We start from the raw sequence: 11,914 nt of genomic DNA on the forward strand, positions 1-11,914 counted from the left end.
CCCTTGAGGTTTGGGCATGTAGGCTTTATGTAGGGATGAGACAGATTCTTCCGAGCCCACGAGCCCTAGACTATGCTCCGAGAGTCCAAGCCTGGTGTGTACATATCTACAACCTACCTTAGCTAACAGGGAACAGTGTATGGGCCTCTGCAACGAGGCTGGTGACATGGCATGTGGGTTTGGGCATTATCTCCATGAACTATATAATTCCTTGTCGACGACAATCTTCACGTTCAAGAGTGCTGGTCACCAAGCCCCGCTGATCCACCCAGCGTTTACTTCCAATCCCTGTCACGTACAGCTTGCATTCCATCACCCATCCACTGCCTGGACTGATGGTTGATCAACCATGCAAGAGTTGTAGCACAACGGTTTGTGCTCAGCTTTCGATCCCCTGGGCGTCACCTTTTCCCAGCGTGCTGCGGAGAGAGAGAATGATGTCTTTCAACTTATCCACTTCCTCCCTGAGCTTCTTGACTTCGGAGACTGCGGGGTCCTCGTCGAGATTGCTCTTGGCGGCATCGACCTGCTTCTTCCAGCCATCCGACTCGAAGTCTAGCTGCCCCAACATTTGTTCCCACTCCTCGACCGTGTCGTCGTCGGCGTCACCGCGGGCACGGTTCACCAGGATCTCTCGGGCCCATCGCGTCTCGAAGTAGGCAGAGATGAGCAGGAGGGGGGAGTAGATGATGCCCATGACAATGTCATTGATGCGCTTGTACGTCTTCTTGTCCATCCACCACTCGAGGAATGGAACCAAGATAAAGGTTTCGATGAGGTTGAAGGGCGGGATAAAGACGTTCTCGTCCGGGGCGCGGACGAAAGCCATGGTTTTTTGGGCAAACATGGCTAGGTACTCGTCGTTGGCGTTCTCGTAGATGTCTTCGTAGGCCGAGTTGTACAGCGCAATCAGGATGTTGAGCAGGATGACCTGGCGATATCCTGTCAGTCAAGCAGGCAAGCAAGCAAGCAAGCAAGATGCGTGCATGGGGACACGGGACTCCAACAGAAGCACACAAGCGGGTTGTAAAGGAAAGGAGGCGTAGGAGAATAGTAGCGTACCATGACGACGAAGGTAAAGCAGTAGTAAAGGATCAAGCCGAACGGGGGCTGAAACCTCTCAAAGCCGCTGAAGTCGGGGGACTGCATCACGGTGTTGGCCATGGACTGGACGATAAACATAATGTCCTCAACGTCCCGATCGTCGGCATAGTCGAGTCCCACGAAGGCCTGCAGAAAACCAACGACGAGAAAGGCCAGCAGGGCGAAGAAGATGATAGACTCCTTCATCATGACCTTGAGAACGACCAGCATGGCGCCGAAGAAGCGGAAGCTGTCGAGATATAGCAGCAGCCTGGCCCAGAACATCGGTGCGCTTACGGCGAGAAAGCTGTAGCTCAGGGTGCTAAAGCGATGCCGCAGCCCGTCCGGGTCGCCCTGGGGGTGGCTGAGGGCCATGCAGCGGAGGACAAAACTGCTGACCAGCAGGCCGTAGAGCAGCGAGTTGAAAGCATTCCAGAAGTTGAAGATGTAGTAGCCCGCCTTCCAGAGCTTGGTGGCGTCGCTGCAGATGAAGCCCAGGGTGAAGAGGTAGAGCAGAACCTCGACCGCGTCGATTCCGCCGTCTTCGTTGACGGTGTTCATGGCCACCGTGTACAGGGCGAGATATATAAAAGACATAAGCATCTGGGTGGCGTTCTGGTACATGGGCGAGCGCATGCGGTCGGGATCCAGGTGCGCGATGTAGGACGTGTTGTCTTTGTCCCTGTAGTCGACAAAGGAGGCCGGGTCGTTCTCGTCCTGGACCAGCCATCCGCGCCAGAGGTGGTTAATGCACCTCTGGTAGCCCGAAGAGCCGATGACGCGCAGAGCGTGCAAGTCGACCGCCTTCTCAATGACATTGACGGGATGGGTAGGTCGGCCGTCGACTAGGATGGAGTAGCGCTTGAGCAGGACCGAGTGCAAGAGGTACTCGGTGTCCTCCTCGGACTCGATGATCTTCTTGGCGATGACTTCGCAGGCCGTGGCTCGGAGGTAGTGGAGGTCGGCATCCCACAGCTCCAGCAGCGCCTGGTGACGCCACCAGCGCTTGTTGATGAGCAGGCAAAACACGACACAGGCGCCGTGCTCGCGGCCGCCTGCTTCCTTGGCGGCCTGGATGACCTTGGGGCTGATGACCTTGCTGTGGGGGGACGTGATTTGGCTCTCCTTGAGCTCACATGGGACGCACTCTTCGATCAGGTGGCGGATGCGGAGCGCCACTTCGGTGACTTTCTGGGCTGGAATCGCCGACTGCACGGACTCGTCGCGGTAGGTTGGGAGAACTGGAACAGACGGTCAGCCTAGCTCACTCGATGACCGGCAGCGCTCTCCTGTGCATACGCACGTCGTTGTCTCGACTCGTCCCACCAGCCGTTGCGGTCGTGATGGCCGCGGCTTGGGTGATTCAAGCCAAGGAAGCGACTCCATGCTTGCCCGGGCATTCTAGCGGTAGCCGATATGCGGCGGGTGAGTAAGTGTAACGCGAGGCAGTACAAGCACGTACTGCCCAAACCCTCCCTGAGATGCGGTGGACGGACTAGAAGTTGTTGGAGGGAGCTCCGAATTGGCCGCTATCGACGTTCTAGAAGCGACGATGGAGCTTTTTGATGAACGAAGGATCGTCGTGAGAAATTGAAGTTGGAAGAAGCGAGAAGGTGAATGAATAAAAGGAAAGGTGAAGCCGGCTCCCCGCGCTTTAGGCGTTCATAGCTGCCAATGGCGCCGGCTTTTGGCCTTGTTGGCGTCGCGGCACGGCCAACAGAACGTTTGGGTTCAGCTGCCATTGAAATCGGATGACGTCGCTGTTTGCCGGGGGGTTCTCCGGGGTCTGATGCTGGTTTAACATTGAACGCGTACATTGCCCACGGTGCCTCGATACTACCTCAACAGTCACTCTCATTCGGCGGGAATGGCGGGGTCGGGCAGTGGATCTTGCAGGGTTCGAACATGCATAGCAGCGCCCCAGTCGATTGTTTCCTCTTCAGCGGCGGCATTGGCACAGCAAATAGATCATATCGATGGGGCTGCATGAATGGTACAACACAACCCAAGAAGTGGCGTACGATCGTCCGGATATGCTCGACCAGGAAATGCTTGGCGACGCTGTTTTACGGCCCTAAGTAATCTGTACTGACGAGGAATTGTGTGCCTGAATAGTTGCAAGCGACTCAGACATCGACATTACCGAAACGATAGCCATACCTTTCGAGAAGATCATAGGAGAGACGGGAATCATAAGACGCTCTTGAGGAGGTTTCGTGATAGGAACAAAAAATTGGGGGGGGGGGGGGGAAGAGCAGCAGCGATAAGAGCCTAAGAGCCTGCCGCCCTCCTCCCAGACGAGCCAAGGATGGATAACAAACGAGCAGAACTCAGCGTGCCAATGAAATTCGGAATGTGGCGTAGGAGGAAAAAAAAAGTGGAACATGGAGGGGAGAAATTGGAAGAAGAAGAATGAAACGAAAGGGGGAGAACAATAAAGGGGGGATGTAGGGCGGGTAGGGACGAGTCTAGAAATAACTCCTCATCGCTTCCTGATAACCCGGGCCGCCCTTGAGGTCACGCTCAAAGTTGGTCTGCACTTCGAGTACTTGGCGGATATGGCTCATCGACAGCGGTTCCCCCTTGTTAACAGCGAGCGCCTGCGCCGTGCGCACCGTGTTCTTGATCTGCCGTCCGTTGAGCTCGTGCCGCGCCAGGGTCGCGTAGTCTTCCTCGCTGAAGGCCATGAGGCTGGCCTTCTCGAGTACCCGTGCACGCTCGATGAAGATCTTGAAGATGGTCTTCCTGGCCCGGTGGTCCAGCTCGTCGTACCGCAAGGCGATGTGGATGCGTGACTGGAAGGCGTCGTCAAACGTCTAGCGAGCATTTTTGTCAGCAACATCCACGCCGCCGCCGCCGCCCCTTATTGCCATCCGTTCTGCCTGCAGCTCACCTCGACTCGGTTCGTCGTGAGGAATAGGATACCCTGGAAGTACTCGAGCTGGCGGAGGAAGACGCTGACAAGCGCGTTCCGGTGTATATCGCGCATGTTGCGCTTCTCCAGGAAGACGTCGGCCTCGTCGAGCAGGAGGATGGCGCCCCAGGCGTGGCAAATATCCAGTATCTTTTGGAGCTCGCTCTCCAGATACCGTGAGTCGGTGCCCAACTCTCCCGCCGATGCCATGTACAGGGGGCACTTGAGCAGTTCCGAGATGCCTTCGGCAGTCAACGTCTTGCCGGTGCCCGGGGGGCCGTGCAGGACGGCTGTCAGTTGCCAGGGTCAGCAGTCGTATCCGCGCTAAGAGGGATGCAACAGCAGGGCGACGGCAAACAACATACCTACGAGACCCTTGCCCTTGCCCTGGATCACGTCGTCGATGCTCTCGGCTGCGTGGTACTTGTGGGATTCGACGAGCGCCTGCACGAGCCGTTAGGGCGACTGCTCAAGGTTGCGAGATACGAAGGGTCGCGTGCGCGCAGCAGGGATGGGATATCCGTACCTTGACGATGTCCTTTGTCTTTGGCTCCAGGACCAGGGATTCGTAAGCCGTTTCGTTCCACTGAATCTCCTTGACCCCGGAGACGGTGAACTCTAGCCACAGCTTCTCGGCAAAGGCAAACCCGAGCACAACCGGAGAGGCAATCAGGTACTCTTCGTCGCTGAACTCCGGCACCGGCTTGGCCGCCTTGCCGTCTTCTGACGGAGGGGTCTTCTCCGGGTCGCCATCGGTACCCTGCTGGCGCTGCCCGTCCTCGCCCTTGGAGATCACCATGCCGAGCCTCTCTTTCCCTCCGCCCTCGCCATCGTCGTCGTCGCCACCCTCAGGCCTGGGCACGCGGATATACCTCACCTTGCCCTTGTCGTCCTGGACCGCCTTGGTGACGAACCTGACCTTCTCGCCGCTGAGGCTTGCGTCGTCCCCGTGGTCTGCGTCGCACCCGCAGCAGCCGGACTCACCGACCGAGTCGACGTCGTCCTTGTCGTCATCGTCTTCGTCTTCGTCGCCCGAAAACATGTCGTGGTCCTTGGGCTTCACAAGGGAGATTGGGTAGTTAGGATTGGTGCGCCGGTGGACGCTGGGGTCAATCATGATACGCCCGTTAATATTGATTTTGACGACGGTCTTCTTCTTTTTGTAATACGCCATCCCCTGATGACTCTTGTAGTGCACCCCGCTCAGCGACACAAACTTCTTGCCGCGCTCGATGAGCTCCTTGCGCAACCGTGCCTCGTTTCTGTGGTACTTGAGCGGGTAGCACCCCAGGCTGGTGATCTTGCGAGCTCCGCGGAATTCGCCAATCACTTCCGATATGCTCCCAAAGCCGTGCTGCTTCCCGTCGTACTCAAAGTACTTGCCTTCGAGATAGTAGGAATCGCCCCTCATAATGTTGTGGTGCTTCTCCGCCACTTCTACCTTGAAAACGCGCGGTTCTTCGTGCGAGCCGTATGTGGTCGTGTATGCCAGCGTGTTGGGCTTCCACAGGGCCCAGAGCAGCTCGAACGTGATGAGGCCGTTCTCCAGCATGGGATAGAGACTGCGGGGAATCCGAAGTGTTAGCCACATCAAAACAACGAATAGGGCCGAGAGAGGAACCAGAGGGGCGAGAAGCTGGGTGAGACCTGTTCTTGATGTCGGCAGAGTCCTTATCAATGTACTTAATAAGCACCTTCAGATGCTGGCGCTTGGACTCGATCCGCTTTATCTCTTTCTTGCGGTCATGCTTGTTGCGAATCTTGCTCTCCCTGGCCTTCTTCTTTAGGTCCTTTAGGTGCTTCCGGAGGTCCTCGAGGTACCTGCATATATTTCGTGTTTGGTAAGCGCGCCATCTTTCCTTTTCCTGCACATTTTTTCTTGATCAAACCCCCAAGCGTTCCAACATCCGAATCTTTGCTTTCCAAACTTAGCTTGAAAGGGGAAACTTACAGAAATAGCAGGTTTGGATCAACCTTAGGTGTGTCGTCGACCAAGCTGACGCCCTTGATGTCTCCAATGACATCCTGCAGGCACTCGCGAAGCAGCTTGCTCTTGATGTCGACAATGGTCGCCTTGTATTTGCCCTCCCAGTCGAAAGTTCGGCGTACATGGAAAATGAACTCGTCATACTGGGCGTTGACCTTACCCTCGGCCGTATCCTGCAGCTTGTAGTTGTGAATCGTGTCGTCCCAAACCTGGTCGACACGCTTGTACTCCAGCCTGGTCGCCTTGCGCGCCTTCTTGGTGTCTATGTCTTGGGTGCCGCCCAGTAGCAGGTTAGAATCGAAGGTGCCAAGGTTAAGGTTCCCCCACCCCGACGGATGGGCTCCTCCGTGGCGTGGTCTCGCCGGGTCGTAGCGCAGCCTGGTGTCATAGATGGGGGCCGGGACACTGTTGTTGAGGCCCGAGGGGTATCCATACGAGCCGGCGCCTTGCGGCTTCTGCAGTTGCTGCGGCTGCTGCTGCTGCTGGAAGAGGAGCAGATGTTGGAGTTGCCTCACCAGATTTGCCTGGGCTTGCTGTCGTTCCTCGTCATCCTGGCCACTACCGCCGCCGTCGCTTTTCGAAGAGCCAAACTCGGAATCGGACTCGGACTCGGAGTTCGAATCCGAATCTGGCGTCTTCCGGGCCGTGGATGTCTTCCTGTGCCTGTTTGCGCGTGTCTTTTTCGCTTTGGGGGGTCCTTGATGCTTTTTGGACACTTTCTTCTTGTTGGGTGTTTCTACCTCAGACTGGATAGCGTCCGAAGATGACGAACCGGTGACTGTCGCGTTGACACTGGCATCGGAATCAGAAGAGAAAGCCGCCGGCGACTGTTTCTTCTTGGGTCTCCTGGACCTGCGCTTCGAGTGTTTGCTGGTCGCCTTCTTCTCGGAGGAGGGCACCTCGCTGGCGACAGACCTGTCGATGGGCTTGGGCTCATCCACAGCGGACTTGGCAGCGTTTTCGCTCAGGACATTGGGGTTCCCGATCTTCGCTGGAGCCGTTGGATCTCCCTCGCGCAGTTCAGGTGATGTCTTATCCTCGGAAGCCATGTTTAAGATCCAGAGAGCAGTCCCGAACTAGAGCGCTTGCTGAACGGTTCGTCGCAGAGTAGTCGAGCCGGGCCAGGTTCCAAACTCCAAGGGTAGCGTAGAGTAGAATAAGGTGTTGGTTGGAGCGGAAGGGTGGGTGGGGAGGGTAACAGAAGGGATTTCTGCAGCGGAGTGAACGAGTGAAGCCTGGAGTTAAGAAAGAAAAACACACTTTCAGAGTGCTGTACTACTGGCAAATCCCGAGATTCCGAGGTGGCCGGCCGACAAGGTGGTCCGGGAAGATTACAACAATGTGAAACAGGGAAAGGCAGCCGGTGCAGGTAGAGAGATGCCTGACTAGGATTATACGTGGTCAGCAGATCATCCTCGTCTTTTGGTTTGTGGAGGGACAGCAGAGAGGAGATAGGTGGTAATGTGAACTTCGAAAGACGCGATACGTTCGAGAAAAACAAGTGGAGGCTCAGCGCGTTTGACCGGCCACGAGGGGACTCGTAAAACATCTGAGGAAGCTAGCTTGCGAGAGGAGAGAGGAGAAGAGTATAGCCGGAAGACATCAATGGTGGCGCTTGACGAACGAGGAATCACGCTACCTGCTCTCAGACTCGGTGTCCTCGAATACGTGGGAACCGTAACCAGCAGCGCCAGAGAGTGGTGCATATGAATGTAGGGCTTAAGATAGAAGGGTTTGCGATTTGGAGAGTTGGGGGTGGTGCTGCCAAGCGAGTAAGAAATCTCAGCTCCCAGACCCTCCCGACTGGTGTGGCCGTGCCACGAGGTGTTGCTCCGTCCGAATGGTGCCGGATGTCACCCGTTGTGATCTGTTGGCCTCTCGGTTTACCTGATGTGTCTTCACAACCCCGCGTGCTTACCACGCCTCGGGCGGAGAATAGCCGAAGGGCGGGGAAGATCTGGAGGGCGCGTCAGTCGCGTATCCGAATGGAAGAGATATTGCAGGCCGTGGTCTGGGCGTAGAACTCCTTTGCCGCGGAGCAAGCGAGACTACGGCGAGGAAAACGCAGCGTGTGACGCATGAAGGACATAGAGTAGTGTGGGTGAGTGCTTGGGTCGTTAAAGTACCACACGCCCTCCAACGAACTCTCCAGGGGAGGCACAGGAGCAAAAGATGAGTCGCGCACGCCTTGTGGCAGCCTTGTTTCCCTGAATGGCCAGCGAGGTGCATTGAGGCCACGCCAACCGCTGGCCAGGTGTCTTAGCCTTGATATGAACATGGTGTTCCACGCTGGAGACCAAGCCAGAAATGCAACCGGCATTCTAACTCTTGCACCAGCCCATCATTTTTTATTCTTTGTCCGGTCAACGGGAACGGATTACAGGCATGTAGAGCGCACAAAAGACTCCGTGCTTAGCTAATGTAGGGAGTAAAAGATGTGTCACGGCAGAGCAGCAACAAGGCGAGCTTTCCAATTACTGCGGGGCGTTTTGGAGGGGACTACTTGGCAATCTTGCTGGAACATTCAAAGCGTCGGGTTGGCCAACCAAAGCAAGACCACTTCGATAGCCGCCGGTAAAGAGGCCGTCTGAAATCAGGGTGCACCAGCAATAACGGATGAGAGGGGGGTTCGGACGGTGAAATGGGGCAAAGCAGCGAAGAAGATCGGGCCTTTTCCCGATTTCCAATCCGTTTAACGCGGGTTGGATGAGGGTCTCCGGCACGACCGGGAATGTGAGGCTTCATGTCTGAATATACCTCCCTGTACGATCGATCTATGAGTACCCCGTACTGTGTGGAAGGTACGCACATACCCGAGGTGCACATAGAGACCCCATGCGGCGCTGTCAGCACAGCAAATCCTCAACGATATGGAATGTCACACCCAGCACTTACCAGTGGAGCGCCTGGGTCGAAGCAGCCTCACTGGAGGGATCGGGTAACCGCGGAAGACGCGGCAGCAAGTGCTGCGATAAGCACATTCTGATTGAGGCGGACATTCCTAGGTACGTGCTGCTTGTGGCTTCGGAAGAGGGTCAACATGGGGAAGCCGCAGACAGCACACAGATTGTACGCCCTATGCACGCATGTTGATTGGCAGTTCCCACTACTCAAGGTGCCGATAGGTCATGCAGTCCTCGGTCTGGATAAAAGGCGAGTGGATGGGATGAAACGATCTGCTTTCGAGGTGTTGGTGTTTTGGACTCATCCCTGGTTCTCGGCTAAGGAGGTTTCCATGTTGTGCATAACTGGTCCATCTCCAGGGCACCAGGCCAGGGGAGGGATACGGGCATTGAGGGAGTGTAGTTGTTGACTGCGGCCATCCGTCTGCGTACTCCATGTTGAGCGGTAGAGTGCCGCACATGTTCAGGATATTCCGGCTGTAACAGGCGCCGGCCCGGTCGAGGAGGCAAGGCCACTTAGAGCTGCATCATGCAGGTTGCCTAACCTGGCGCGGTGATGGCCCTCATTGGCTCACAGGTGGGCCTGTTTTGCAAGGGGAGGTATGCCGCTGCTGCTTAGGGTAGTGACGGCCCGGTGTGTCAGTATGAAGTGCAGTAGGCTATGAATTCAGTTTTCCCCGAGCACAGGAAACGGAAACGCGGAAACAGATGAGCTGAGAGTTGCAGAGTAAAAGCCGGAATTGACTTGGGGATTGCCGACTTTATTTTGATCCTCCCCGGACTGCAGCCCCGTCATGCGAGGAGGGGCGGGGCGGCCAGGGCAATTCGCCAGAGGCTTACCTTATTGACAGAAGTTCCATGTTTCCAACAAGAGTTTCCAACAAGAGGAAAGAGAATCACCGTCCATCCACTTCCTTGCAATGTTTTACGTTTTGCCTGCAGAACAGACAATTTCGTTTCTGCCGCACGTGACTGCTCTTGTGCATATTTTTGCGTCGCGCCCTCGCCAATAGAACAGCCAGCTTCATATGGCAACACGATGCCGCGGCTGCTTCTTGTCTGTTCTGCTATCTAAAGGAGGTTCCAGGGCAGGATCCAGATCTAGACCGGTCTAAATGTCATGGCGGGGAACAAGAGGAAAGCGCCCGATGATGCGGCCGAGATGAACAGCCGGCACGGAGCTTCGACCCGGCTCTCACAGCCTGCGACGGATAAGGGATTCACGGCCGGCGAATCGAAACCTGCTCGAACCGGGCGTCCGCCATCCCCGGGGGTATCTGCCGACGGCTACTTCCGCCAGCTATATGCAACCGAGCCGGACTTCAGGCAGCTTGCCAGGCGAGACCCTCAATTTGCCGCCGTGTAAGCACTTAGCCTTCGCTGCTGAGCGCTCCTCCGACAATGGGCATTGACAGTCAGTTAACTCTACCGCAGTCTCCAGGACAACGGGCAGTTGGACTTCAGCGATCCGGCAGCCACCATGCAGCTGACAAAGACTCTACTGCACCTTGACTTTGGCCTGAAGCTCGATCTGCCCGACGACAGATTATGCCCCCCGGTTTGTCTTCCTGGCCCCGGGGCGCTGTGCCCGAGACCCAATGACTGACACGAGTCTAGGTCCCCAATCGTCACAACTACATCTTGTGGCTGAAGGAACTGATGGACTCGACATCATATGAACAACCCGGCCGGAGTCTGTGCGGGCTTGATATTGGCACAGGCGCGAGTTGCATATACCCTCTCCTTGGGGTCGCCCAAAGGCCTTGGCGCTTCATTGCAACAGGTTGGCCATCCCCCCCTTCGCTTGAAAGATTAGCCCTCGGAAGCACTGACGTGCTGTAGACATCGATGGCAAGAACCTGAGCTATGCGGAGCGAAATATCCGACTCAACGGCCTGCAGGACCGGATCCGGCTTCTGGATAGGAAGCCAAATGACCCCTTGGTACCACTTGACGATGTGGGCATCGCATCCGCGGTCGATTTTGTCATGATGAACCCCCCATTTTACTCTTCAGAAGAGGACATGTTATCGTCGGCAAAAAAGAAGGCGCGACCGCCAATGTCGGCCTGTTCCGGGGCTCCGGTAGAGATGGTTTGCGACGGGGGCGAGGTGGCACATGTCGGTCGGTTACTGCGCGAGTCGCTGATACTGCGGGACCGCATTCAATGGTATACGTCGATGCTGGGAAAGCTCACCAGCCTCGAGGTTCTCGTTGAGCAGCTTCGCGACCACGGCATCGATAATTACGCCGTCACCGAGTTTGTCCAAGGGAATAAGACACGCCGGTGGGCGCTGGGGTGGAGCTTTGGGCCCATGCGGCCGGCCGAGCATGTGGCACGCGGAATGAAGGCCAGCTTGTGGAAGAAAATCCTCCCACCGCCAGTAACGGCGGAGCTGCTAGTGCTGCCGGCCGATCAATCGGTTGGTCCAATTACTTCCCGGGTTCAAGACATCATGGGGGCACTGGAGCTGATGTCTTGGGTGTGGGAACCGGAAGCAGCGAAAGGGGTGGGGAGAACGAGGGAAAATGTCTGGAGTAGGGCTTGGAGAAGGAAGAAGCTTCGGGAGCAACAGGAAGGAACGAAAAGCAAGGCTCATTACGATACGGGTTCAGAGTCAGAAGGATGCCGGCTCGGGTTCGAAGTTAGCGTAGTAGTCGGGAGGTCGGATACAAGAGTCAGTCTGCACTGGCGTGAGGGCCATGACGCCCTCATCTTCGAGAGTCTTTGCGGCTTTCTACAGCGCAAGCTCAAAGAACCCGTAGAGTCCAACAAAGATGACTGATTTCGCTCTCTTTTCTTTCTTTCTCTTCTCTTTTTTCCTTCTCCGAAGGAGCCTTCATCCACATGAGAACGGACCGGCGACATTTTTGTGGTTGTTGACATTACAAGATGGACGGTAAACAAACAACATTACGTAGTTATTCTGGCGAACGTGTACGAACGTTTTGTTACATCCGTAATCTTGTAATATTACACTATATTCAAACCGCATCTCCAAACCTCTCCCAGTCTCTTTCAACATC

The 11,914-nt window shown here is 56.0% G+C and overlaps 3 protein-coding genes across 3 annotated transcripts; 1 reads left to right on the forward strand and 2 right to left on the reverse strand.

The window, feature by feature from the left end:
* Positions 1-379: 379 nt before the first annotated feature.
* Positions 380-2,483, reverse strand: P884DRAFT_302897 (uncharacterized protein; the record flags this gene model as incomplete). Its single annotated transcript, XM_069444981.1, has 3 exons — positions 380-931; positions 1,063-2,324; positions 2,387-2,483. The coding sequence occupies 3 exons, from the start codon at positions 2,481-2,483 to the stop codon at positions 380-382; spliced, it is 1,911 nt and encodes a 636-aa protein (XP_069294136.1).
* Positions 2,484-3,551: 1,068 nt separating this feature from the next.
* P884DRAFT_250652 (uncharacterized protein) lies at positions 3,552-7,033 on the reverse strand (the record flags this gene model as incomplete). The annotated part of the gene is made up of 6 exons (XM_069440653.1): positions 3,552-3,899; positions 3,977-4,287; positions 4,363-4,441; positions 4,524-5,559; positions 5,645-5,818; positions 5,949-7,033. 6 exons carry the CDS (start codon positions 7,031-7,033, stop codon positions 3,552-3,554), a joined length of 3,033 nt encoding a protein of 1,010 aa, XP_069294137.1.
* A 2,842-nt stretch (positions 7,034-9,875) lies between these two features.
* Positions 9,876-11,680, forward strand: P884DRAFT_231129 (uncharacterized protein). Its single transcript, XM_069439816.1, has 4 exons — positions 9,876-10,249; positions 10,322-10,445; positions 10,505-10,670; positions 10,730-11,680. The coding sequence occupies exons 1-4, from the start codon at positions 10,008-10,010 to the stop codon at positions 11,671-11,673; spliced, it is 1,476 nt and encodes a 491-aa protein (XP_069294138.1). The 5' UTR covers positions 9,876-10,007; the 3' UTR covers positions 11,674-11,680.
* The last annotated feature ends 234 nt before the right edge of the window (positions 11,681-11,914 follow it).

The sequence above is a fragment of the Thermothelomyces heterothallicus genome, assembly GCF_042370625.1.
Source record: "Thermothelomyces heterothallicus CBS 202.75 unplaced genomic scaffold P884_scaffold_31, whole genome shotgun sequence".
Taxonomy (NCBI): Eukaryota; Fungi; Ascomycota; class Sordariomycetes; order Sordariales; family Chaetomiaceae; genus Thermothelomyces; species Thermothelomyces heterothallicus.

Excerpts from the sequence above, each read along its gene's own strand:
- P884DRAFT_231129 (XM_069439816.1), top strand. The coding sequence starts at position 10,008 with ATGGCGGGGAACAAGAGGAAAGCGCCCGATGATGCGGCCGAGATGAAC. Across the intron at positions 10,250-10,321 it reads GACCCTCAATTTGCCGCCGT|TCTCCAGGACAACGGGCAGT; the intron begins GTAAGCACTTAG and ends ACTCTACCGCAG. Across the intron at positions 10,671-10,729 it reads TTGGCGCTTCATTGCAACAG|ACATCGATGGCAAGAACCTG; the intron begins GTTGGCCATCCC and ends GACGTGCTGTAG.